Here is a 25,898-nt window from a genome sequence, read left to right on the forward strand (position 1 = left end):
CATTCTCCATGGTGGTCCAATTTCAGGAATACCTCGTTTGAGTCTGGGGAGGAGACTAAGACGGGGCTAGGAGTGATACCTGGGGCTCCAGGTTTCCGGAAGAGGTGAGGTTCTCAAGTGCCCTGCTCCCCTCCCTGCTCGGAGTCTGGGGGCCAATGGTGGATAATCTTATGGGATGGGAGTGTACCCTCTTGCTAACATACATATGTACAGTTTCCAAGTTCCATTTCCAGAACACTCTTTCCTGCTGCAGGCAAATACTCTAGTTTGTCTCCTCTCAACTAAGTGTGTGTGTGTGTGTACGTGTGTGTATGCTGTATATGTCTCCACATATGGGCATTTGCTCACATGTGTGTACCAAGCAAGATTTCCTCAGGGGTGCTTCTCCACACAAAGTCACACAGACACACACCATCTCACTCAATCACATCTTCCCACATGTGATCACGCAGACAGGACACACAACACACGGACGCAGACACACACACACAGATACACAGACACACAATACACGGTCAGAAAGAGAAAACATCCAATATAGCATTGTTCATTTCAGTTTTTCCATTTACAAAATCCAATGGTGAATCCAGGCAGTTAGAAAAAAGAAATGGAGGAAAACCCTCCCGAATGTACCCTATCTACCCCCCACCCCCTTGGTCTTCCCACCCCACCCCCTTGGAAAGGCACCCCCATCACTATCACTGAGAGAACAGGTACCCCCACTCCTGGCCTCCCAGCCACTCTGGCCTGCCTTTCCAGGGCCACTCCACAGACAGGCTCATTAATGTCTCTCCTGCCTAGAGGGCCCTCCTCATTCCTTTTAGGTCAAGGCTTCCCCACTTCTGGGGGCTGTCTTGGGGTAGGGAGGGAGCTCAGAACAGGGACTTCAATAGGAAGGAAAAAGAGAAGGGTGGATAAATACACATCCTCACCCATCTCCCTCAGGAAATGAGGGGGGGCACAGAGCTGGGCAAGCCCAGGCAAAAGAGTGGCGGCTTGGCCCACCAGTCCACAGAACTGGCCTTGCAGTAAGCCCAGAGTCAACCTTGCCCCTGGGAGGGAGTCTTGCCCCCCCGGGGGAATCTGGCTGCAGACTACTCCATTTGGGGTGTTGTAGGCAAGAGCAGAGGGAGCAAGGGAGAAAGGACTGTTAGGAAGAAGGATGTGTGGGGTTGAGGGCCCAGAAGGCCAGGGGCTACCAAGGAGGAGGAAGGGGCTTGAGGCCCCTGAGGCTAGAGGGGAACAAAAAGAAGTCAAACAGGAATGGATTCAAGTCTCAAATGCCTTGGAGTCTGTACCACTATCGGTTACCAAGGACCCACACACACCACCCCCTAGATTTCCATCTTGTGAAGAGTAGTGTGAACCCGGGAAGCAATCTGGGGTTGCATTCAACTCTGGCTCCAGGCACTAGGGTCTAGCTCCTCTGGGGAGTTCAGCTCCCATTCCTACACTTCCCTGGAGAGCTGCTCCTGCCTGCAGGACCCCCACATCTGCCCCTGTGGGGCTGGCATGGATTTTTCAACCTTAGGAAGAAGAGTTGGAGGGTCGGGGTTCCAGCGCTAGAGAACGCAGACAAACTTGGGTCTCTTCAGCTTGAGGAGTTCAGCTCACAGCCTGCTCTTCACCTAGCCTGGGCCCATGCTGGGGGCCCTTCTCCCTGCCTTCTTGGCTTCTTAAGTAGATGTCGAAGAAACACTTTGGAGGTCTGGACACGGGATGCGGGAGGGAGAGGAGACGGGGCTTGGGACCAGGGTTAGCCAAAAACAACATTGCACACAACATAGCAATTAAACATCCCTGCTCCCTGGGGACCCAGCACCCCCTTAGGTCCCTCTTATCAGCAGCCTTGTATCAGTTTCTCCCTCAACATCCAGGCCTTGCTAAAGGACTTGGGAGGGAAGGGTGCATGGGAGCAGGGGGTGGGGGGAGGCAATAGAGCTCTGGAAATCTATTTTACAGGACAAATTTGCCCCTTCTGGACAATGTCAGAAGGAGAGACACTTAAAGCAAGAAAGCCTGTCTCCTCTGCTGTTAGTATAAAAACCTGCATTTTCAGTTTTGTTTTCTTTTTCTGAATTGTCACTTAGAGAGAGAGAGAGAGAATGAGATTGTAGAAGTGGAGAAGGAGGTGGTGGAGACAGGCCCCACAAAACTAGGAACGTCTCTTTCCCAGTCCCCCACCCTGGGGAGGTGTTGGCAAAGGTGCCTGGATTCCGGGTGGCTTGAGGGACTGGGGCTGGAGCTCAGAAAGGAAGGCTCCCATAAGGGGCCCCATCTGTCCCTTGCTGTTGGCCCCATCATGGTGACCATGACCTTTTCCCTGCCTGTCTGCCTACCAGCCTGCTTCACATGACACAGTAGGGTTCTCTGGGAGCCGGGGCACCTCCTGTGCCCCAGCAGGGGGCGTGAGTCCTCAGGCACTTCTTGAGGTCCTTGTTGAGCAGGAAGCAGACGATCGGGTTGACGGCAGCCTGGGCGAAGCTCATCCAAACAGCGGTGGCCAGGTAGCGATGGGGCACGGCGCAGGCTTTCACAAACACTCGCCAGTAGCAGGCCACAATGTAGGGTGACCAGAGGAGCAAGAAGAGCAGTGTGATCGCGTAGAACATGCGGCCCAGCTGCTTTTCACCCTTGACCTCGTCCATGCCCAGCAGCCGCCGGCTGGCTGCGTGCCCATTCTGCCGGATACCCAGCAGGGTTGGTGGCATGGGCCCACGGCCAAAGCCGGCGATCCAGTTGGCAGCAGCCTGGCCGGTGGCCCCAGGGCCATGGAAAGTCCAGTTCTGGCTGATGGCTGGCACCATCTGCACTGGCTTCATCTTGCGGTGACGATACTCGAAGAGGAGAAGCTTGCCATAGACAGCATGTGTGGCTGCCATGAGCACAGCCAACATAAGCATGAAGCCGAGTGTGTCATTGGCCTTGAAGTAGCGATGCTCAAAGATGCACTGGTCCTCCTCCCGGATAAACTTGTAGGTGCCCACGTCGAAGACGGGTGGGAAGGCCATGGCCACAGACAGGGTCCAGGCCATGCAGATGACAGCTGCACATGTCCAGAGTGTCATGCGCTTGGCGTAGAAGCGGTGGTGGGCAATGGCCATGTAGCGGGTGACACTGATGCAGAACAGCATGAAGGCCGCATGGAAGCAAAAGAGCACGGCCATGAAGGCCACAATCTTGCAGCTGAGCGCACTGAAGGTCCATGAGGAGCCGTGGCGCACAGAAGCCAGCACAAAGGGGAAGCAGACGGCAGAGCGTATGCCATCGGCCAGGCACAGGTCCAGCAGAAAGTAGTAAGGAGCCTTGTGCAGGGCACGCTCCTTGAGCACCAGCAGGGACAAGATGGCATTGCCTGCCAGGCTCACGCACATGATCAGTCCCAGCAGCACCAGCTTCACATAAGCCGACGCTGACGGCGGGGACAGGGCGCCGCTCACCTCCTCCGGCTCTCCGGTGGTGTTGGCCATACTGAGGGGGCAAGGGCCGCTCTCAACCCTATGGGTTCAGCCGGGCTGGTACCCGATGGGCCCTGTGGGACTCCATCAGTTGTCCTGTGGGCTGTACCTGTGAATGGAGCAATGGTGGAGACACACAGAGAGAAAAATATATACAGATACCCAGAGATGGAGTGGGAGAGAATGGGAGATGGAACAAAGAGGAAAATGGCAGGGAGATATAAATAGAGAGGAATGTATATAGAAACAGGGGCAATGAGAAAGTCGAGAGAGAGAGAGAGAGAGAGATTTGGTTAGTGTGTATCTGAGAGGAGGACTAGTGCACAGAAGGTTGGGGTGAGGTGGGGCAAGAGGACAAGACAGGAGAGAGGCAGTGAGAACCAGATGGAAAGGGAAGCTAAGGAACAGAAAAGTCAGGCTTAACGGATCTTACAAGTCCTCCCTGCCTCGGGCCCACTCCTGCGGCTCCCCCAGCTTTGCTGAGTGAGGCTGCCCAATCTTTCTGGGTGTCATTGGTTACCTCCATCCCCCATGGCTGTGTCTGTGACGTGGGGATGTTGCTGTGCGGCACTTATCCCACTTCACAAAGCCCTAAGGCTGTGCTGAAACATTTTTGATCGCTGCCCTCGATCAAACATATGTTTTACAGCACAACCCAGTACACACACAGGCCTGGCTCAACCAAAGGCTTCACCACACAGTACTGATCCAGTATATAATGCATTAAATGTGTTCTTACTACTAGTTTATAATGGTTAATACTATTCTAGTTCATGGTCTTTTTTTTTTTCTTTGAAAGAAATGGCTGTTAGCCACTCATTAAACAAATTTATTTACTCCTTACTAGGAATGTGCTCGAGAAACAGCAAAAAGACTAGTGTGGCTGGGATGGAGTGAGGGAGGGAGACAGGTCAGAGGGGTCTGGAGACAGATCGTGTAGGGCTGAGGCATTCATTTTAGGTGGGGGCTTGGGTCTTCATTTTTTTTAAAAGATTTTATTTATTTGTTTGAGAGGTAGAGTTACAGACAGTGAGAGGGAGAGAGAAAGGTCTTCCATCTGCTGGTCACTCCCCAATTGGCTGCAACAGCTGGACCTGAGTCGATCCGAAGCCAGGAACCTGGAGCTTCCTCCGGGTTTCCCATGCAAGTGCTTGGGCCATCCTCTACTTCTTTCCCAGGCCATAGCAGAGAGCTGGATCAGAAGAGGAGCAGCCGGGACTAGAACCACTGCCCATATGGGATACTGGTGCTGCAGGCGGAGGATTAACCTACTTTGCCACAGCGCTGGCCTTGGGTCTTTATTTTAAGTGAAATGGGATGTGTGTGTGAATGTAGAGCTGGAGGCAGGCTTTTGTCTATTCCACACTCACTGAAGAAAGCATTTACTAAGCATCTAGTGGGTGTCAGGCACTGAGGGTACAGCTGTGAGCCAGTCAGACAAGGATCCCTGTCCCCATGGGGCTGACAGTCTAGATAATCCAGGGCCGTCAGAGGAGTATATAAGTGTCTGAAGATAAGTTCCTGGGAAGAAATATAACGAAGGAAAGGGAGCAGGAAGTGCTAGAGATGAGGGAAGGCATTGCGGTGGTCAATGAGGTAGACCAGGAAGGCTTCCCGGAGGAATCGTGTAAGTACACAGCTGAAGGAGGTGAAAGAGTGAGCCACGTGGGTGTCTGTGGGAAGATCAGTCCAGGCAGGGGAGCCATACGGCATGTGTAAGGAAGAACAAGATGCTCCTTGAGTTCTGGCAGGGACCAGATGGTGGGTAGAATAGAGCGAGCAAAGGGAAAGTGGTGGGAGGAGAGGTCAGATCATGGGCCTGTGAGGACTTGGACTTTGACTCTGAATGAGATGGGAGTCTTGGGAGGGTTTTGCACAGAGGCAAGACGTGACACAACGTAGGGCTGAACAGGATCCCACCTGCTGCTGTGAAAGCAGGTAGGTGGGGCAAAGGAGACTTCTCAGGAGGCTCCTGCATAATGCAGGTGAGGCGTGATAGCACCCCCACATCCATTTTCCTCTTGTAGTTTTCTTCCTAGAATTTCTCTTTTCTAGCACACTATATGATTTTCTTTTAAATTTCCTTTGTTGCCTGCTTCATCCTCATAGAATGAAAGCTCCTCGAGGGCAGGGATTATAGACTCAGTCTCCTCGAGAGGGACTCTGCATGGCCACGGCAGGCACTCACTGACAGTATGGCCCATCAGTTGATGATGAAGGGACGAAATAGGCTGGCAGGTTAAGAGGGCCCCCTGGAGGCCTCCGTGTAGGACTGCTGAAGGAGTGGCCCGGGGAGTGCACCTGGAAGTAGGGGCCACATAGCAAAGCTCCCACCCAGTGTGTACAGGAAGGAAGTGGAGGGATGTGATTATAACACGGACAATCCCAGAATGAAGTCAGCCAGGCAACGCAGGTAATGCTGGGAAAACTTGGGATTACTCTTGGGGCTAAGGAGAGGCTGGGATCCGGGGAGGTGGAGCTTGAGCAGGTATCCTCCCATCTCCGTCCTCCCAGGAAAAGTCTCCCCTCCACGCTGTTCCCCAGCTGGGCTTTTTTTGATGGTGAAGTCTTACAGTTGGTGCCAGCAGGGCACGAGAGGGGGCCAGGGAGGGGCTGGTTGGAATAAGTGGGGTTAGTGGGCCCCCTTTCAGCCCTTCTAGGCCGAACAGCCCCTTTAGAATTGTGGAGCAGTCCTTGGCTGGGTGTATGGAAATGTGTGACTGTGTGCACAACCATGCATTCACACACACACACACACTCACTCGCTTGCTCGCTCGCTCTTTAGCCCTGAGAAGAGGCAGGGAGATAGGAGTAGAGACAGATGAGAAACTGAATATAGCAGAGTCAGACAGAGTGATGGAAAAGGAGAGAAGGGTGTTGTAAGAGACAGATGGAGGGGCCAGCACAGTGGTATAGCAGTAAAGCCACTGCCTGCAGTGCCGGCATCCCATATGGGCGTCGGTTCGAGTCCTGGCTGCTCCACTTCTGATCCAGCTCTCTACTGTGGCCTGGGAAAGCAGTAGAAGATGGCCCAAATCCTTGGGCCCCTGAACCTACATGGGAGACCCAGAGGCTCCTGGCTCCTGGCTTCGGATTGGCACAGTTCCAGATGTTGTGGCTAACTGGGGAATGAACCAGCAGATGGAAGACCTCTCTTCTCTTTGCCTCTCCTCTCTCTGTGTAACTCTGATTTAAGTAAATAAATAAATCTTTTTTAAAAAGAGAGAGATAGACAGATGGAGACATAGGAGGGAGAGGGAGGGAGGGAGGCCTCACACAGAGAGGAAGAAATAGAAATAAAGACAGGGGGCCGGTGCTGTGGCACAGCAGGTTAGGGCCCTGGCCTGAAGCGCTGGCATACCATGTGGACACCGGTTCTAGTCCTGGCTGCTCCTCTTCCGATCCGTCTCTCTGCTATGGCCTGGGAAAGCAGTGGGAGATGGCCCAAGTCCTTGGGCCCCTGCACCCATGTGGGAGACCCGGAGGAGGCTCCTGGCTCCTGGCTTCGGATTGTCACAGCTCCGGCCATTGCGGCCATCTGGGGAGTGGACCGGCAGATGGAAGACCTCTCTTTCTGTCTGTACTTCTCTCTGTAACTCTGTCTTTCAAATAAATAAAATAAATATTTTTTAAAAAAGAAATAAAGACAGAAAGGGAGAGAAAGAGAATGATACATAGAGGAACAGCATGACAAAGAAGAGAGAGACACAGAGACAAACAGAGGAAGAGGAAAAAAAGAGAGGGAGAAGGCAGGCATAATGCCAGGGAGGAAAAAGATACAGAAAATAGAGACATGAGAGGGGAGCCAGAGAAAAAGAGGGGAGCTGGAGAGAAACCAAAATAAAGTTAGAGACAGGGAAGGACATACAGAGACATCTAAGACCAAGAATGTGTAGCTCAGGGTCTCAGTGAAAACAAAGGCTAAATCTAAACCAAGCAACCAACCAACAACAAAAGCAGTCACAGCAAACAGAACCATGGCATTGCAGGGCCAGCTGGGGAGGTGGTATAATTAAAAAGAGGGTTGTCCTGAGTGTGGACTGGCAGCGCCGAATGGGTCCAGCAGAGGCTAAAGCTGTGTGTGAATATGCAGAACACATGCATGCCTACTGGGGCCCAGCCACCCTTGTGCACGCGCGCACACACACACACACACACAGGCTGAGGTATGTCTTGGAGTCTGCCTTCACACGGATACACAGTGTACCCTGCCTCCGCACAGGTACACAGTGTACCCAGCCGTTAAGTGCCAGAGCTGTGTCATCAATCAAGGTACTACTGCCCCCTAGGGGACATTTGGGAAATTGGTTGGAGCTTTTTTTTTTGGCTGCGGCATGGCTGAGGAGTACCCTGTCTTTCTAACAGCTAGGGGCCCAGGGTGAGGGTGCTCGCTATCCAGTGATAGGTGGAGCAGTCCCACACAGCCAGCACGCGGTCCACATCTCCTAGGACTTTGGACTTGGAATGTGGCTGTCAGACAAGAGGGGACTAGTACTCTTTCCTTGGAGTCATGCACTATTTCAGAAAATCTCGCCCCAAGGACTTGCCTATCATTTTCCTGCACTTTGTGCGTCTGATTTTTCTCCTTCTCCTAAATTGATATTCACTCATTATAACACATTACAAGCCTCTAGTAACTTCCTGCTTTTTCCTGGGCAGTGTCACACCCAAGCATTTACATATTGAAATGAATTATTTTCTTACAAACCACTTTCCTTTTATTTATCTTTTGTACTATTATCAATACAATGTGGATATTATATAAAATACTATGTGGTTTTTCTTTCTTTTGGATTAGTGTGAGAGAGATTACATTAGCTAAGAACTTCATTTCCAGAAAGCAAAAGGCTGTTATGAAATTCAACTGGCCCTCTTTACCTGTGAATTCAACCAACTGCACACTGAAAATATTTGAAAGCAAAAAAAATTGTGTCTGGGATGAACATGCTTAGACTTTTGACTTGTCATTATTCTGGAAGCAATACACTATAGCAACTATTTACATAGCATTTGCATTTTATTAGGTATTATATGCCATCTGGATATAATTTAAAGTATAAGAAGATGTGCATGGACACCTGTATCTGTTACATGAAAGAGGGAGTTGAGCGTGCAAAAGCACAGAATTGTTCATACATACAGAGACACATGCAAACACTTGCAATGGCCCACAAAACCACACTCCTTTATCCTACACACACAAGCGGATGAATTCTCCAAAACACTGACAGATACACACAAGCAGATTTACTCACATACACTGTCCCTCACACACAGACACACACTTGTATATGCCTGCTGTCCCGATATACCTGATGATTCAAATCCTTTCGCGTATTCAAACTCTCACAATACTGATATATACAGTGGCTTATCTCTATCATCACATCTACCGGCACTGTTACAAACATCAACACTTAGATTCAAAGTCACTTATACAGGCCAGCATGCTCACACACATCCATGAGTGTATGTATATGTATGTATATATAGACAGAATTCCCCTAGGATACCTGTAGTTTATTTGCACAGAGACAAAATAGGCAGGTAAAAAACTGTTCACATCAACACACACACACACATACATACACATGTACTCTAACAGAGAAACCATCTCACGTAGATTAGGTGCACTCGCCAACACAGACATGTACATCCTGCCATATGTACCCACACAGCCATTTACAGATGTGGTCACTCAATCACAACTCCAGCACACACACACACATACACACACATACACATACACTTTTAGCAATATGCAAGTACTAACACAGATAAAAATCACCACAGTAGGTGAGCGTTTGGTACAGTAGTTAAGACACCACTTGGGACACCTGCAGCCCATGTGACAGTGCCTGGCTTTGAGTCCTGGGTCTGCTTCCAATTCCAGCTTTCTGCTAATGTGTACCTTTGGATCCCATCACCTACATGGGAGAGCTAACTGAGTTCTAGGCTTCTGGCTTCAGTCTGGTCCAGCCCCAAGTTGCAGGCATTTGGGGAGTGAACCAGCACATGGACTATCTCTGTTTGTCTCTCTTTCTGCCTTTCAAATAAACAAAATAAAGTTTTTAATAATCCTGCATATATGGGTACACTCTCAGATGCAGACTCCTACAAGTGGGGGAACCTGTGCATACAAAATTGGTCACATTGATATACTAATCCTGCAACAGATACACTCCCAAAGACAAACTTGCTCTCTCTGTACAGACCAGATAACTCCTGCAGCATAAGTGGAAACATGGTAGGGATGCCCAGTTGGTGGATACCTGGCACAGCAGGGGGGGCAGAAGAAGAAGGGCTCCAGGGAGCCACACCTTGCAAGTGTTTTCATTGCTTCCTGTTCATCATCACTGAGGGTTTTGGTTTGGCTTGTATCTATGTGTACAATGCTTCTCTTTTATTTTTTTAAAAAGATATATTTTATTTGTTTGAAAAAGTTACTGAGAGAGAGGGAAACAGAGAGTGATACAGACATCTCCCATCCACTGGTTCACTTCCCAAATGCCCACAACAGCCAGGGCTGGGCAAGGCCAAAGCCATGAGCCAGAAACTCCATCTGGGTCTCCCACGTGGGTGGCAGGGATCCAAGCACTTGGGCTATCCTCTGCTATCTTCCCAGGAAGCTGGATCGGAAGTGGAGCAGCTGGGACTCGAACTGGCACTCATATACGTTGCCAGCATTGGAGGTGGCAGCCCAACCCACTGAGCCACAACACCAGTGGCCTCCCATGTTTCTATTTTAATTGGATATTTTTCTGCAATTCTTTTTCCCTACAAAAATAGAAGGGTTGTATTATTGTTGCTATTATGGACTACAGGTTGAGTATCCTGTATCTGAAATGCTTGGAATATTGGCATACAGATAATGAGATATCTTGGGGGATGGGAACCAGACCAAACACAAAATTCATTTATGTTTCATATATATGTGTGTGTGTGTGGCTATATATATATATATACATATATCTTGTACACACAGCGTGAAGGAAATTCTTCACAGTATTAAGATTGCACCTGCGTTTTGACTGTGATCCATCTATCACATGAGATAAGGTGTGGAATTTTCCCCTTGAGTTTTCATCCCAGTGCTCCAAAAGTTTCAGACCCTGGAGCATTGCAAATTTAGAATTTTTGGATTAGGGATGCTCAACTCATATTGTATAGTATTAAGTGTTTCTAAAGAGAGCTGTATCACTTTGTTAACTTCCTTGATTGTTGCTTCTTTACATAAAAACATAAAAATGTACTGTATGTACCTCAGTGTGGGCATTATTCAGAGTCACTAATTACCTACTCAGAGCCACTCGTTTTGCCTGTAACCCTGCGCAGTCCTCTCACTTTGCTGTATGCAAATGATCATATGAGAGCCAGGGCAGCAGGCAGTGGCTTTACTTGCTACTCCACAACAATGGTCCTGGCCTCCAAAGTATTGATTTCTTAAGAATGCAGAGAGGGGCTAGCACTGTGGTGTGGTAGGTGGGGCTGCTGCCTGCAGTGCTGGCATCCCATGTGGACACCAGTTTGAGTCCTGGCTGCTCCACTTCTGATCCGGCTTTCTGCTATGGGCTGGGAAAGTAGTGGACGATAGCCCAAGTCCTTAGGCCCCTGTGCCCGAGTGGGAGACCTGGAGGAAGCTCCTAGCTCCTTGTTATTGGATCAGTGCAGCTCCGGAGGTTGCTGCCATCTGGGGAGTGAACCAGTGGATGGAAGACCTCTCTCTCTGTCCCTGCGTATCTGTAGCTCTGCCTTTCAAATGAATAAATATATATATATATATTTTTTAAAAAGAATGTAGAGAATAATCAGAAGTCACAGAGGTCTGCTGACTCCTTCAATAGAAAGATTTGGACTTGGATTTTTTCAAAGTGTCTGGAAGTACAAATTAAGAAACCGAGATCTGGGGGTCGGCGCTAATGGTGTAGCGGGTAAAGCCACAGCCTGCACTGCCGGCATCCCATATGGACGCCAGTCCCAGAGGCTCTACTTCCGATCCAGCTCTCTGCTATGGCTTGGGAAAAGAGTAGAAGATTGCTCAAGTCCTTGTGCCCCTGCTCCCACATGGGAGACCGGGAAGAAGCTCCTGGCTCCTGGCTTTGGATTGGCGCAGCTCCAGCTGTTGCGGCCAACTGGGGAGTGAACCAGCAGATGGAAGACCCCCTCATACACCTCTGCCTCTCCTTCTATCTCTGTGTAATTCTGACTTTCAAATAAATAAATAAATAAATAAATATTTTTTTTTAAAAAAAAAAGCAAAACTTTAACTTAGGAGAAGGGAGAATAGTATGGTTTCCCAGGTGATATTTATTTGCTTTTGCAATTTGGATACTAAAGAAAACTCATCAGGATGGGTAGAGCATCATCTGTATTTAGGGGGAAAGCGCCATCATTATTTTGAGATACTTAGAATGAGTACTTGTGGCAAGAAATTCCAATATCACATTTGATTGAAAGAAAAGAAATATTCGGTTTAAAGAAGAATCCTCTTTTTGAAGCACAGAATTCAAAGACCACAAATTATGCAAATTGTCATTACTAGTGAGAAAGTTTAAATCAGTGAAAATGATATATAGTTTGAGAATTTACTGCCACCTCCTTGTGCAGTGTCTTGTTGGTGGTGACCACCAAAAGATAGAAGAGACAATGCAGTTTTTTCAAGCAGAAAATCTGGGTCTCTACCTGGTCATGGCAAGAACAAGGAAATTATGAAAGAGGGGTGGAAAAGAGAGGCAAGAACAAGCAGCTATTCTGTTTCTTAGGAGAAACTGGTGTGGTGTGAAAGCACCAGCCAATGCTAGAAACTGTACCTGATGCTTCAGAGAAACCCAAATGGCATCTAATGGCCCCAGAGCTGCTATTGTTTTTTTTTCTTTTTAAAGATTTATTATTTACTTATTTATTTGAAAGACAGAGTTAGAGAGAAGTAGAGACAGAGAGAGAGGTCTTCCATCCGTTGGTTCACTCCCCAGATGGCTGCAATGGCCAGAGTTGCGCCGATCCAAAGCCAGGAGCCAGGAGCTTCTTTTGGGTCTCCCACACGGGTGCAGAGGCCCAAGGACTAGGGCCATCGTATACTGCTTTCCCAGGCCACAGCAGAGAGCTGGATTGGAAGAGGAGCAGCCAGGACTAGAACTGGCACCCATATGGGATGCCAGCACTTCAGGCCAGGGCATTAACCCACTGCGTCACAGCGCAGGCCCCCAGAGCTGCTATTGTTGAGGTGAGCTTTGCAGATCCACAGAACCACTCATCAAACTACTTACTGAGGACATTAAGGAGAAATCTGCTTGAACAACCTCCATGCAATAGGTCTTACCTTCAGCAACATTCCTTCCAAGATCCAGAAGGGGCAGGCCATGAGTGAAGTTATACCTGCGTCCAGGGGCCGGCGTTGTGGCGTAGTGGATTAAGACACCACCTGTGATGCTGGCGTCCCGAATGAGTGCAGGTTCCTGTCCCGGCTGCTCCACTTCCCATGTAACTCCCTGCTAATGCTCCTGGGAAACATCGGAAGATGGCCCGAGGACTTGGGCCCCTGCCACTTGGATGGAGTTCCAGGCTCCTGTCTTCAGCTTGGCCCAGCCCAGGCAGTTGTGGGCATTTGGGGAGCGAACCACAGGATGGAAGATCTCTCTCTTTCTCTCTGTCTCTTCCTGTCTCTGTGTAACTCTGCCTTTTAAATAAATTATATATATATATATATGCCAAACTACTAGTTGTTACTTGCTTCATTTGTTTTATAGAGGTTTTCACCAAGGAACACAATAACTTGATGTAAGACCTACACCCCAGGACCAATGCATTTACCAAATCAAGTTGAAAATGGCTACAAGTGAATCAAATGACCAAAAAATAAATCAGGGCAGTCATGACCAAGTCTCAGAAGTGAGTACAAATGTTGGCCATTACGAATTCACATCAGGGAATAAAAACATTGCATTCCTAGAAGTGAGCCCAAATGTGTCATGAAAAACATCCTGCAAAGATTGCATTCGAAAGTTGTATACTGATTCAATAGTTAATAAACCCCTTACAACCGTGCACTTTTGCTTTTCTTCTCATAATTACATAGTATCAAGAAAATGCAAAAAAATTTCTTTTTCACCAAACTCTAGTACTGCTAACTCCTTTTCCGTTCACTGCATTCAAGCATTTCACTTTCTTTATGTGCTGACTTGTGAACACCCTGACCCATTCACATCTAGTCACATTGCATAGAAACACTGGCACACGCAGATATGTGCACATGTGTACATGGAGATTCAAACCGGCAGTCACATGCAAACTTACACCAGCTGATAACTGCAATTAGGTACTCATACACACACACACACACACCTGCATGTACACAGTTATGCATGCATGGAGGTACCTACTCATTAGCAAGTCACTCAAAGGTATAACACCTATGCGTGCACAGATCTAACATTGTGTTTCTATAGAAATAGAGGCCTAGGCAGAGGCACAGTCAGCATTCACACAGGCACTTGCAGACATACAAACATACAAAAGAAACTGCCTGGACCTACACACTTTCAGATACAGTTCTAAGAACTGACATTTAGATATAGGTGAAGTCCTGCTCACATCCTATAGATCCTCTGCCCCCATGCCACTGGCTCCTACATTAAGATACTAAAACCCACTGTCGGCCGGGGCCATGGCTCACTTGGCTAATCCTCCACCTGCGGCGCCGGCACCCCGGGTTCTAGTCCTGGTTGGGGGCGCCGGATTCTGTCTCGGTTGCTCCTCTTCCAGTCCAGCTCTCTGCTGTGGCCTGGGAAGGCAGTGGAGGCCCTGTACCCGCATAGGAGACCAGGAGGAAGCGCCTGGCTCCTGGCTTCGGATTGGCACAGCGCGCCGGCCGTAGCAGCCATTTGGGGGGTGAAGCAACAGAAGGAAGACCTTTCTCTCTCTCTCCCTGTCTCTCTCTCTCTCTCTCACTGTCTAACTCTGCCTGTCAAAAAAAAAAAAAAAACCCACTGTCTTGGGGCCAGCACTGTGGCATAGCAGGTGAAGCTGCCGCCTGCAGTGCCGGCATCCTATATGGGCACCAGTTTGAGTCCCGGCTGCTCCACTTCTGATCCAGCTCTCTGCTATGGCCTGGGAAAGCAGTAGAAGATGGCCCAAGTCCTTGGGCCCCTGCACCTGCGTGGGAGACACAGATGAAACTCCAGGCTCTGGCTTCAGATTGGGTCAGCTCTGACCATTGTGGCCATTTGGAGAGTGAACCAGAGGATGGAAGACTTCTCTTTCTCTGCCTCTTCCTTTCAAATAAATAAATAAAACACTGACTTATCAAAGTCAGTCTCACGAATCTGCCCTGGTACACAGACATACACACACAGTACAGACATGCTCATGTGTAAAGGCACTTAGCTCAGGCTCACTACTACACACACAGAGGACGAGCAGGCATGCAGAGCCAGGCAGACTCAGGCATACACACTCACGTAGCCTTTCCAAGACAGAGAGGAATAAACCCCCAGAGACGCACATCCATTCACACCTACACATACACCCACACAACACAGATAGAAACATCCTAATGCATCGGCATATAGACACAAATCCTTTACGTGCACACATACCTGCATATTATGTAAACCTGGATGCCAACCTGCTGGCGTTTTCAAACACTCACAATGGAAACTGACATGCACACATTTACATAGCAACCACTACAAACATGTCTACATGGTCAGATAAAAACCCACTGGCATGTGCGCGTGCACACAAGCACACAGAAGCATAGTCACATGTGCAGATGTACCAGCAGTGCAAGCAGCAGCACCTGCACTCACACAGACACAACCACAGATACAGATGGGTGCCCTCATACATCCTGATGTTGGCACTGGAAAAGATACCACGAAGGGCCAACCCTCCCCAACCTGTTCCCTGGACACATAATACTTCCTTTCCTCCACACCCACCCATGGTTTTAAAGGCACACTGGGACATATATAAATTTGTAATTTCCTACGCAAACACACCCACGTACACATAGAACAAACAAGCTCATTCTTTCACACAGACATGTGGACATGGCTAATGGAGCAAATATGCCCATAGAAGCGTCCTTCACACTTGCAGCTGGGCACATACTGTTACTTAGATACTGGCACAGATAATTATCATAATAAATAGTATATTCTATGGCACAGAGGACTCATCATGTTCCAGGCACTGTTCTAGGATTCATTATGTGCCAGGCACTGTTCTAAGTGCTTTTGATCTGTGAACTCATCCAATCCTCACCCTACCAAATGGGAATATTTTTATTCCTACCTTAGGGATCAGATACTGGGCCATGTTGAAGTTAGGGGACTTTACCCAAAGCCACAGCTAGTTCATAACCAAAACCAGGATTCAAACTCAAAAGTTGCCTCTAGAGGCTGTGCAGGTCCAATTTTGTCCCACGGAGAACTATACTCAAATCATGCCCAGAGATAGCTATACCTCCACTCGCATGCAAGCACATGCATACACAAGCCAGCTGCCATTTACTGACACCCTCAGACACAAATGGCCCCACACACCCAGTCACACAGTCACAAACACGGACAGATAAGGACATGTCCACGTTGACAGCCATTCCAGCAGAGATATACTTGTATGTGTCCCAGGAAATATTTAGATAGATAGAGATAATATATATGTATAAAATATAATGTACTTATGTATTATATAAATATTATATTATATATTATATAATATATAAATATAATATAAAATATATGCATTCATACACATGCCCACACTCACACACTACCCAGCCATATCCACAATGCTGAACTCACAAAACATTCAGAAACACCAGCTACACACCATCCAGATCAATTTGCACTCAAATACAGATATACCCACATTGTCAAACACACTCCCCATCTACATACAGCCAAACACTCACACATATGATCCAGATACACCCACATGAACACCTGCCCAGATTCACTCACATTCATACCCCTCCCCCGTATACTGATTGGCCTATGCACACTCTGACACCATCCAGATACACCTGCTCTCTCTTATACACCATCCAGAGAGAACTGGATACATCCCGCTTAGTTATGCTCACACTTTCACACATCCTAACTCAGATAAACCCACATTCTTTCTAACACACACTACTGGGATATATACTGCACACATATATTTCATCCAGTGCCACACAGTTTCCCACATATCTCATCTAAATATACCCATCCTCATATATGTGCACCCCAAATACACTTACATATGCAAGCATTCCACCCAGATATAGCCACACTTAAACAAACTCCCAACTCAGTACACCTGCACTCTCATGTACAACACTCACAGACACTCAGTCTTATACCTCCCCAACTCAAGAGTCCTCAGACCTCATTCAGATACACCTACAACCTGTCTTGCACACACACACATCCCAATGATACACCTTTCGAAGGCACTACACATACACATGTCTCACCCGGATACACTAACAAATTCTAAATCCAAAAACATACACACACACACACACACGATACAGCTACCCACCCACATATAGTCCAGAAAACCCACACTCACATACAAACCCTATCCAGATATACACCCAGTTTCTCATGTTCTTTCTTTTTCACAAGCACACCTGCACACATACACACACAAACACACACATTCATACCACAAGCACAGACCCACTCAGATACACCATCCCCCACATACATACACCACCATTCAGATTCATCTCATGTAGACTACTGAGATCCACTCAAACCCACACATCAACTACATACATCCATAACCACATATATCTCTCACCCACATATACCCAACTTTCATTCTGGTCATCCAGAGATAGCAGCCCCCACAAATCCATGCTCACGTCCCCTCTACACCATCTGGATGCACACACACTCCACCCAGACATGCCCTCAAATGATTTATTTCACATACCCCATCTATTGACATACACATATCCAAGCACATACACACCCATGCTCTCCATCCAGATACACGACAGAAGCCCTCACAACACATCATCCAGCTATATTTTACTACACATGCTACCATCCAAATACACTCATGCTCTCACCCGTCCATTATCCAGGTATGCCTACCCACAAATCCACTCCACTCCAAACACACCAACACATGGTCTTATGCACAGCCCAAATGTACCCACACGCTTTCTCATGCACATGCATATCTCTCATACACTGTCATCCTGATACACACACTCCCATTCACATTGTATCACCCCCACTCAGCCCCAAGCTGGATAAACCCAAATTCTCACACTCCATCCAGATACACATATACGCTCCTCCCACCAGAGATATCCATGCTCTCACATTCCTACCACACTCAGAAGTGTCCACCCTCACACATACACATACATACCAGATTCCCCATTATCCAGATCTTCCCACACTCCACACACACAATGCAGATACACCCATTCTCTCTCACACACCACACACACACACACACACACACCTCACCCAGATACACCCCCATGTACCATCTACAGACATCTCTATATACTCATATACACCCCATATACACTCATATCCACCCCCAACCTCACCCAAATGTGCCCAAGTTTTCTCTCTAACACACAATCTGGATACACTCCATCACTCATTTCCATTGCCTAGACACACTTGTGCTCTCACCCACCTACACATCATCCAGATAAACCTACACTTGAATCCCTACACCCCCAATACGCTCACACACCCTCATATACAAACTCTATCCCAAAACACCCACACTCTCTGTTACACAACACAGATACAGACACACCGTCAAACACATATCCCATCCAGAAAACCCCTGCTCTCAAATCATCCAGATACACTCATATTCGCATACCCCTCAAATATGCACATCATCACATGTATTCCCGCATAGCCTCACCCAAACTCTCTTCCATACCATCCTCCACCCAAATAGGCCAGCTTATACCCACATTCACCCCTCCTCTCTGAAACACACCCAAATGTCACAGACATAAATCCTGCCCAGAAATACTCATGTTCTCTCTTCTGTCCCCACAACCCACATTCTCTCTCATCAGATGTATCACACACACCACACACACACACACACACAGAGGCATCCCACTAAGCTATAACTTCACTGATACGTCCACATTTACATCTAGGTTTCTGCCTGGATGGCATAATTTGGGTGCTGTCTGTGAAAATCATTTATCAACTTTAGACATTGTATAATGCCATTCTGTCCTAGGCCTTTGATGGTGGAGGCACGGGAAGGAAGGTCTTTGTATTCAAATGAGTCCTTTACTGTCTTTTTTCAAAGATTCCTTTATTTTGAAGGTCCAAATTCCAGAGACAGAGGGAGAGGTACAGGGAGGTCTTCCATCCACTGGTTTACTCTCCAGATGGCCACAACAGCCAGCACTGGGCCAGGCCAAAGCCAGAAGCCAGGAGATTCATCCGGGTCTCCCACATGGGAGGCAGGGGACCAAACACTTGGGCCATCTTCTGCTGCTTTTCCCAGCAGGGAGCTGGATGGGAAGTGGAAGAGCCGGGATTCAAATCAGTGCCCATATGGAATGCTGGCATCGCAGGCGGTGGCTTTACTGAGTACGCAACAATACTGGCCCCAAAGGAATTATTTTCTAAAGAGATCACATGTATCCTCCCATGAAGACATCAGCCATGACTGGTCCCCAGTTCCTGGGTGTGAATACTGATAATTATCCTACCAGAGGGAGCTGGCATTGTGGCATAGCAGGTAAAACCACCGCCTGTGATGCCAGCATCCCACGTGGGCCCTGGTTTGATTCCCGGTTGCTCCACTTCTGATCCAGATCCTTCCTGATGGCCTGGGAAAAGCAGTCGAAGATAGCCCAAGTATTTGGGTCCCTGCCACCCATGTAGGAAACCCTGCAGGAAGAAGCTCCTGGCTCCTGGCTTCAGTCTGGCCCAGTGCTAGCCATGGCAGCCATCTGGAGAGTGAACCAGCAGGTAGAAGATTCTCTCCCTCTCTCTCTCTCACTTTCTGTGTAACTATAATTTTCAAAATAAATAAATAAATCTTAAAACCAAATTATCCTACAAGGAGTGAACCTAGGGCGGGAGGCATAGGCTGCTCAGGATTTATAGCTTGCCAATCTGTAGGGCGTGTAGAGAGTTACAGACAGACATGGTCTAGTGGGGCACCACTGACATTCAGACAAACATATAAAGTCACACAGACTTAAAAGGACCCTTATCACTCACTCAGCGAGAAGGCCCATGCCCATAGGCCCAAGGCCAAGTATCTCTCTCTCACACACGGTCAGACAAGCACATGCCCACAAACAGGTAAATTCTATATGACACCCAAGGAGACAATAAACAAACACAGACAGATGAACTGCCAAAGGTATACGCACACATACATGTAGACATGGCCATATGCATACATTCATACTCACACATCTGTGCAGGTATATTCACACACATGGACACCCAGCTATGTACATGCTTGAAATGAGATGATGTATACATATACACTCTAACACATAGAATTTTGTATGTACAACTGGACATGTACACCTATGAGCATATTCACACAAATGTAAATTGCTACATTAATTCTTTCCCATTCACACATAATCAGACATGGAAACACAAATGTCCTCACAAAACACACTCACACTATGACAGCCAGGTATACACACCATGTACATTGACACACATTCACATGCCCATATAAGAAGCTAGACAAACAAAAGGAGAATCATTTACATTTGCATTCCCACAGACAAACTTGGACACAAAGGCATGCTTATACACGTGCGTTCATGGGAGAACACTCACATACACACACACACATGTACATCTGCACAAGAACTGATCCACCCTCATCACAGACACACACATGCAAAGACATTGTCAAATATATATATATACATATATATAAATATACATATATATATATTCCCAAATATACTAATGGGTTGAGAGTGTTATACACAAATGTATTCACATTTTTCAACAACATATGCTCCAGAGTAAATATATATATAAATACAAACATGCATGCAAATAGGATTATGCAAACTGGTACATACACACACCTGTACATTTGGTCAGGCACACAAACAGACACAGGCACACACAGAGAGATGTACAAGAACACACAGATACACACACACACACATATATATATATTCTCTCAGATACACACAAAAACAGATGTTCATGTATACTAATGTATACCCACGATCACACACAGGCATATTCAAACACACATTCACATGACACACACTCAGAAATTAAAACAAAACATGAGACATGCACACCCAAGTATTATGAAATGTAGCTACTCATGCATACCACAATCAGACATGCACTTACACATCACAGAGTACACACAGACAGAATTAGACACATCGAAATGCATCCATTCACCTATGCACACAGCCTTTGCTGTGCAAAGGTGTATACATACACATACAGGCATACACTTGCCACAGCCACAGTCATACATGCGATCAAATGTTCACACATACCCATCTTCATAGGTCTCTTTTCATTCATACACTCCCTTACCCCCACAATTAGCTCTCATCCTAGTGTGCCCATCCACCCTGACGTTTCTCTAATCCATGTGGACACATAGACTTGTCTACAGACAATACACACTCAGACAGTCACACACAGGCACATACATAATTTAAAATGCTGGAGAATCCACACCCATGCTCACTCACAGAAATACATGAGAGACACACCTACACAGAAGCATGTTCACATACACACACCATCCCACACATGCATGGACATGCACACATACATGCCCTGACACTCACCATTTAGATGCACCCACAGTCATGTGCACATGTGTGCATACATGAATATACACTATCAGATACAATTAGGTATTCACCTGATTGGCACTCATATACATAGAATTAGACATGTGCACTAAAAGCAAATTGATACCACACACATATACAACCAGACATGCAACAGGCCTGTTGGCTAGAGAAACACACCCACACCCAAGCCAAAATCAAATATACCCCTTTGCTCACCCAGCAGACATGCAAAGTCATACCCACCCCTGTGTACACACACAAGCCTGCCTAGGCACTCACACACTCCCCCATACCATCATACAGCCTGCTCACACACAAATATATTCAGTGTCCAGGAACAATTACACACACACACACAGCCACACAGTTTCAGTTGCACACAGACACCCACGCTCAGGCCCAGATGCCTCTGGACCACAGACTGGGTCCTCTCCTTTCCACACCAAATATTTCTTCAGAAAAGTCGACTCTATGCCTCAAAGCCCAGCCAGCCCTCCTTGCCCCTACTGAGGGGGTCTTCTGGGCTTCAGCTTCTCCCCTCTTCCACCTCCCCTTGGTCCCTGACCCCTCACCCCATGTTCCACCACATCTCCACACCCACAAACCAACGAGCACACCCCACTCTTCCCCCACTCCAGGCTCTAGGTGACCAAATCCCTGGGACCTGTTTCCCATAGGTCTGGCAGCTGCACGGGCCACACCCCAGCTCCGTTCAAAGCCCTGTGAGCTCAGAAGCTTCAGCCTTGTCTCTAGGCCCTGCCAACCACTGACCACAAGCCACACTCTTGCCAAGTCTCCCCTCAACAGGGAGACACATATATCATCCAGGCCAGGAATGCTGCAGGCTGCAAACTGGGCTTCTGCTGGCTCCAGGGGGCCCAAGCCTGTGTGTGTGTGTGTGTGTGCGCGCACGGGTGCATGTGCACAAACAAGGGCAAGAGCAGGAAAGGCGGCAGGGACTGAGGTAGAGCCAGAGCCAAGAGGCCCTGCCCCCAGGCACCTCTTATCATTCCCTACAAATGAGAAGTGAGCACACAGAGTTGCTCCTGCCTCCCCTCCACTTCTTCTCCCATTTGCCCACCTGCTGCCCCACACAGATCCCTGCTGAGTCCCTGGAGAGGAGGGTCTCCCAAATAATCAATAACAATATTAATCAGTAACAATAGTGATGGCGTCAGTGCCACCTCTAAGCACACCCCACATCTACTTACACAAACTAATTTAATTCCTTCACACACCCATGAAGGAAGGGTTAGCAGTCTCTTTGATAGGTAGGAAAACTGAGGCTTAATAAGTGGCATGCTCTACTATAAAGTTACAGAGCTAGTAGTTGGGAAAACGGCCCTGGTAGACTCCATGTTCTCCATGTCCTAGGTTTTCCTGCTTTTCCTGATAGAGGGACCTCTGGCCACTGTGCACAAGGCCATAAGATCGGAGGCCCCAGACACAATACTGACATGTGAAACACAGAGAAAGCCTTGTGATGGAGGCTGGAGCCCACACTGAGGGGAGACTGCTGTGCCTGGCCTCTGTAAGTTGTGTGGCTTGGTCCTTGTCCCCACAGAGCCATCACGCAGCCCAGGGCTTGGAAATGCTCCCCACCCCACCTCACCTCCCTTTAGCCCTACAGTGGCTTCCTCTCGCCTAGCTGGGCATCACAGGAATGTCTCCCTGAGTGAATGAGCAAAAGCCTGTGCTACCTGTGGGGAGAGACAAGGGAGGGAAGGAAGGGAGGGAGGCAGGGAGGGGAACAGAAAAGGAGAAAAGAAGGAAAGAAGGGGTGATCTGGACTGGAAGCAGCTTCTCTGTCATGTCTACCCACCTGCTTGCTACCCAGGTGCTCACACACACAGAGACACACACAGACACATGCACACTTGGCAAGCAGGCCAAGGAACCGGGAGGAGCGTGGAGGAGGGAGAGGGAGAGGAGGCAGCTGCAGGAGGCTGAGCGTGCCTGGGGTTGAGACATTGTGAGCGGGAATGCCGGCTTCCCAGGCTTCCCTTCCACAGTTAGCACAGCCTCGTGCCCAAACGCAACCATAATGACAAAAACAGACCCTGTGCGGGCAAACAGGTGGTGGTTCCCTTTCTCATGGGACATTTAGGATTGAGGAAGATGAGGGAGGATGAGGAGTCTCCAGGCTTGGGTAACCCTGTGATGGAAGAGAGAGAGAGAGAGAGAGAGAGAGAGAGACTGACTAACGGAGTGAGAGAAACAGAGCATGGCAGTGATGGAGACTCTGAAATATGTGTGGGGAGGCAGAAGGGAAGTCCCAGCCCCCCACCCTTGGTGAACGGATGCTGACTGCTTACCTGGGCTTTTTCTCAGCAGGGCTGTCTTGGAATCCAGGAAGAGGGCTCAAGCTGTCTCACCATGGATAAATCACAGCCCAGGCCACATTGTGGGACCCTCTGTGATCTGGAGGCCAGTGACTCTCCCGCTTCTGTTGCCGTGGATACAGTCAGGCTGGTCTAAATCGCAGGCATCAGGGGAAGCAGGCACCGGAGGGGTGCACTCGGCAGGGCTGGGGGTGTTGGGGAATACCAAGTGGGCAGCATACTGCCTTAGGGTGCCCAACTAGCTGGCAGGTGGGGGTCCCGGTAGGTGCTTCCCCCATTACACACTACCACCCCCATCTTCGTGCCACTGCCAAGCTGGGAGGGGGCCCAGAGCTGGCCCCTGCTGCCGGTCTGTCCGCCTGGCTGCCGGTCCCCCTCCCCCCACCCCCCCACCCCGTCTGCCTGCTGGCCGCCGCCTTTTGTCCTCAGAAGACACGGTCCCCGCGGGGCCTCTGCCAAGCCTCTAGCAGATGCTCAGGGTCCGGGGCTCCTCCCTGGGAGCACCCGGGCCATGGCCTGGGAGAGCCCCAGGTTGGGGGGGGGGGGCTCTCATCCAGGCTCACCCTGCTCCCGGGACCTGGCGGGGATGAGGAAGAGGTGCAGGTCCACAGCCAGAGGCAGCAGCAGAGGTGGTGTTGGGGAGGGGATGGACGCCAGAAAGAGGGGGTGGGGTGGAGAGAGAGGCTGGCCTGATAGCTGTGTCCCGGGTTTTAGATCCGGGTTGAGGAGGGTGGCTGAGAGCATCCAAGGGGGGTCCTGATGGAAAACGAGGGCTCCACGGGCCTGCCGGAGGGACCCTCCTGATCTGGGAACCACCCCAGCTCACAGAAATCCAGGTCCCAAGATGCTGGGAACATTCAGCCCCTACAGGGCATCAATGAGGAGTCCGGGGTCCTAAGCTGGACCCCATCCGGCCGCTCCGTCCCCCCCTCTCCTCGATTTGCACGGTCCCTGCCTCAGGGGCGGGCGGAGGAGGGAGGGAGGCAGGGAGGGAGAGGGAGGGAAGGAGGGAGGCTGAGCAGGCAGGGAGACTCCCAGCCGCCAGCCTGGTCCTCCCCGGGGCGGGGCGCGGTGTGTGTGTGTGTGTGTGCGTGTGCATGGTGTTGGGGGTGGGGGTGCAGCGAGGGCTCAGGAGCCGGCAGCAGGCTGACTGGGTGGGGATGCTGGAGTGGCGGCTTGTGCTACCAGGACAATAGCTGGCTGGCCAAGTGAGACTCGGCCTTGCTGAGGTGCTCCAGAGAGGCGTGCGTGGAGATGGGGAGAAGTGGCCTGGAGGCAGCCGAGAGCAACTCACGTGGGCTACAAGTACAGGGGAGGCGGGTCGGGGGATGGGGAAGTGGGGGCTGGGGTCCCGGGAGAGACAGAGGTCCTGTGGAAGTTTCTGAAACACTGAGGATGCCGAGAGGTAGGGCAGATCATCTTATTTAGAATGGGGTTCTGTGGGCAGAGGCTGGAGCAGGGATGGGGGGAAGAGCACAACCCAGCTCCAAAGAACCCCTCTCAAAATATCTCCTAGACCACCTTTATTAGTTCCAGCAAGTAGGCATAAACCCATACTAAAGGCCAGGATCCAGGAAAGTAGGATGGGACAGGCGAGGATAACACTTGGAAGTTCGAGATAAGAAAAGGAAAAACTACTTGTGTCCTTCCTGCAAGGGATTAAATTGGGACCAAATGATGGCACGGTGATTCCTCTCATTTATAGCATTCAAAAATTCCAATGTACTCGATATAAGGAATTTTCTTCTCTGGTTTTTTTTTTTTGCCCTTATGTATGTATGGGTTCATTGATTTATTAAACAGGGTTTTATGTCAGCTCCAGGGCTGGGCAGTGATGATATAGACTTCTATCTGATGAATCACACTTGCTTCCTGCTCTTAGGAAACTCATGCACTGCTATCAAAGTGTGGGGCTGGAACCCATCTGCATTTGAATACCCTGGAGAGATTGAAGTGTAGGCACCCTCCCCCCTAGGCCTACCTCCCAGAAAAACTAACCTAGTATAGCCTTGAGATGGGGTCTCCAACCTATATTTGACCAGATCCTCAGGTGGTTATGGCCCCCTGAAGTTTGTGCACCATGCTGTAGGAAACAGGAAAAACCACATGGGTCAGAGAGAAATTCACAATGGAAATTAGAAAATATTTTGGATTGACTGATAATGAAAATATTAGATTTGAAGACCTGTGGGATGCTGCTAAGACTGTGCTTAGGGGCCGGTGCTGTGGCATAGCGGATAAAGATGCCGCCTGCAGTGCCAGCATCCCATATGGGTGCCGGTTCCA

General features: G+C 48.9%; 1 protein-coding gene across 2 annotated transcripts; it reads right to left on the reverse strand.

Annotated features, from left to right (window-relative positions):
- Nucleotides 1-696: 696 nt before the first annotated feature.
- On the reverse strand, nucleotides 697-23,963 carry GPR173 (G protein-coupled receptor 173). Of its 2 annotated transcripts, none has more exons than XM_062183562.1 (2): nucleotides 23,586-23,963; nucleotides 697-3,567 (listed from the first exon to the last, which is right to left on the reverse strand). In XM_062183562.1, the coding sequence occupies exon 2, from the start codon at nucleotides 3,468-3,470 to the stop codon at nucleotides 2,349-2,351; it is 1,122 nt and encodes a 373-aa protein (XP_062039546.1). In that variant the 5' UTR covers nucleotides 3,471-3,567; nucleotides 23,586-23,963; the 3' UTR covers nucleotides 697-2,348. The 2 variants fall into 2 exon arrangements, with proteins under 2 accessions (XP_062039546.1, XP_062039547.1); XM_062183563.1 differs by lacking the exon at nucleotides 23,586-23,963 and adding an exon at nucleotides 6,820-6,869.
- Nucleotides 23,964-25,898: the final 1,935 nt, after the last annotated feature.

This window comes from Lepus europaeus, chromosome X, assembly GCF_033115175.1.
Source record: "Lepus europaeus isolate LE1 chromosome X, mLepTim1.pri, whole genome shotgun sequence".
NCBI classification, from domain to species: Eukaryota; Metazoa; Chordata; class Mammalia; order Lagomorpha; family Leporidae; genus Lepus; species Lepus europaeus.

Coding starts and splice junctions, on each gene's coding strand:
- GPR173 (XM_062183562.1), bottom strand. CDS start 3,470: ATGGCCAACACCACCGGAGAGCCGGAGGAGGTGAGCGGCGCCCTGTCC.